The sequence below is a fragment of the Coregonus lavaretus genome (assembly GCF_964263955.1).
Source record: "Coregonus lavaretus genome assembly, chromosome: 31".
In the NCBI taxonomy this organism is placed as follows: Eukaryota; Metazoa; Chordata; class Actinopteri; order Salmoniformes; family Salmonidae; genus Coregonus; species Coregonus lavaretus.
The window spans coordinates 1,278,416-1,280,399 of record NC_140018.1 but is presented as its reverse complement, the minus strand read 5'-3'; the positions used below and the strand labels follow the sequence as shown (position 1 = coordinate 1,280,399).

The following is a 1,984-nucleotide window of genomic DNA, read 5'->3' as shown; positions in this document are numbered from 1 at the left end:
AGAGAGAGACTTTACTTCCTTGAAAAGCAGCCAAATCACCTTATTGGATAGAATTTACCCACAAGTCATTGCTTCTCCAATACGAAGCAGTACATTTTAAGGGATTCTATGAATGCCCCGAACCGGGTTAGCGTGTGAGCCAGGTGAAGTTTGCTCAAACAAAAGTGACGTAGGTTAAGCAGGATTCTGTGTTTTCACATGCAAAAGTGATTGCTTTTGATAAAAGGTTTTATCAGCCTTTCACAATTGAAACTATTTTGAAAATTCTAACATATATATTTTATGGAAAAGAGTTGTTTCTGGATGATGCACCATGCTGCCTTTGTTGACAACATGACCGAGCGGCGCAGGTCACTGTAGCAGGGCGCTCCTCCCTCACCGCTCTTGCCCGTTCACGTCACGGGCCATAGCCCGGTGCACTTAAATGGAACTCCCTCATTGGTAGTGCCAGTCATCCTACTAACTTAGTTTCCTCATTAGGCTTCCACGAGATGGTGCTACTGAAAGGTCACAGTCCATCTGTCTCTACTCATACCACCAGCCGGTCATTGTAGTGCCAGTCCTATGGTACCCGCTCCGGGATGGGGTCGCAGACCCCAAGTCCTAGATCATGCCGGCCAGCCAGGGGGGGAGGAAGAGCCCGATGGTCCCCAGCAGACACACGATAATAAACATCCACAGGAAGATACGGTCGATCACCATGGCAACATACTTCCAGTCTTCCTTCACCTGGATGGAGAGATGGAGGAGAGGAGAGACTTGAATGAACGGTAACCACTTTTCTTTTTACATTTTGACTTTTTAGTCATTTATCAGAATGTGTACATTCAACTATCTGCAATATCAGTGTTACTAGTGCTGCCAGTTTAGTTGTGTTATAGTATGTCATAAACACTCACACTAAAGTCAGCGTCCTCTGCCCTCAGGTGGTCTGCAATGTAGTGCAGTCCTTCCAGAGCCCGTATCACGCTGGGAGACAAAGACTCTGACACCAAGTTATCCATCTTCTCCAGTCGCTGGGTGGGGTTAATCCTTCTATTCACTCCTCCTCGTCCACTTCCACCATCCAGGCGGTTCTGGGGCTGCCCTGCCCCTTGGGGTGGGTGGTTCTGCTGGGGCGGATGGGTGGAGCCCGGGGGTCTGGGTGACGGAGGACGGAAGGAGAAGTAGGAGGTCAGCGCCCCCAGCTCCAGGTCCTCATAACATGGGGTCCGTCCCCGGGGGTCCTCCCTGGTCCCTCCTCCATCCCGGAGCCAGCTGGCTGAGGTGCTGAGGCAGGGAGGATGGTCTAGGCCTGGATGAAGGAATTAATGATTGGACTTGATACATTTAAACTACGCATAAAGTTGCCTCAGTCATACATATATTGAGGGCCAGTTTCCCGGACACAATGTTTATCATTGTCTGCCTAGTCTTGGACTAAGAAGCACTTTCAATAGAAAATCACCATTAAGAATGATGTTTAGTCCTAGACTACGCTTAACCTGGGAAACCGGCCCTATAAATCACAATAAAGTCTCCCAACTTATTATTCATGGTCCTGTTATTACCACCTCACCTGGTGGTCTCGTGGTGGTTGTAGTCCGTCCCTGGTGTTGTGCCACCGCTGCCCCCTGCTGGAGCAACAACAACCTGCGTCTCCTTCCGTCCGGCGCCGGCCGCCTCATGAACAGCCACCTGGGGATCAGGTCCAGGAAGACAGAGTGGACCCAGCGAGGCATCTTATGGGTCCCCGGGGAGCGGTGGTGGACGTTGAGGACAAACACAGTGATGACGATGGAGAGAGTGACGAAGATCATGGTGAAGAGGAGGTACTCTCCAATCAGAGGGATGACCAGGGAGGTGGACGGGATGATCTCTGTGATGAGGAGCAGGAAGACGGTGAGGGAGAGGAGGACGGAGATACACAGGGTGATCTTCTCCCCACAGTCTGAAACAAGAAGGAGAAAGAGGGTGAGGAGGATGGAGAGACACAGGGTGATCT

The 1,984-nt window shown here is 50.8% G+C and overlaps 1 protein-coding gene across 1 annotated transcript in view; it reads right to left on the bottom strand.

Moving 5' to 3' along the window:
• Positions 1–505: 505 nt before the first annotated feature.
• Positions 506–1,984, bottom strand: part of chrna2b (cholinergic receptor, nicotinic, alpha 2b (neuronal)) — a 32,570-nt gene continuing 31,091 nt past the window's right edge. The window contains exons 5-7 of the mRNA XM_084149296.1: positions 1,559–1,930; positions 900–1,294; positions 506–729 (exon numbers count right to left, since the gene is read on the bottom strand). Of these exons, the coding sequence (XP_084005422.1) occupies positions 604–729; positions 900–1,294; positions 1,559–1,930 (893 nt within the window). The 3' untranslated portion in view covers positions 506–603. The remainder of the gene's footprint in view (positions 730–899; positions 1,295–1,558; positions 1,931–1,984) is intronic.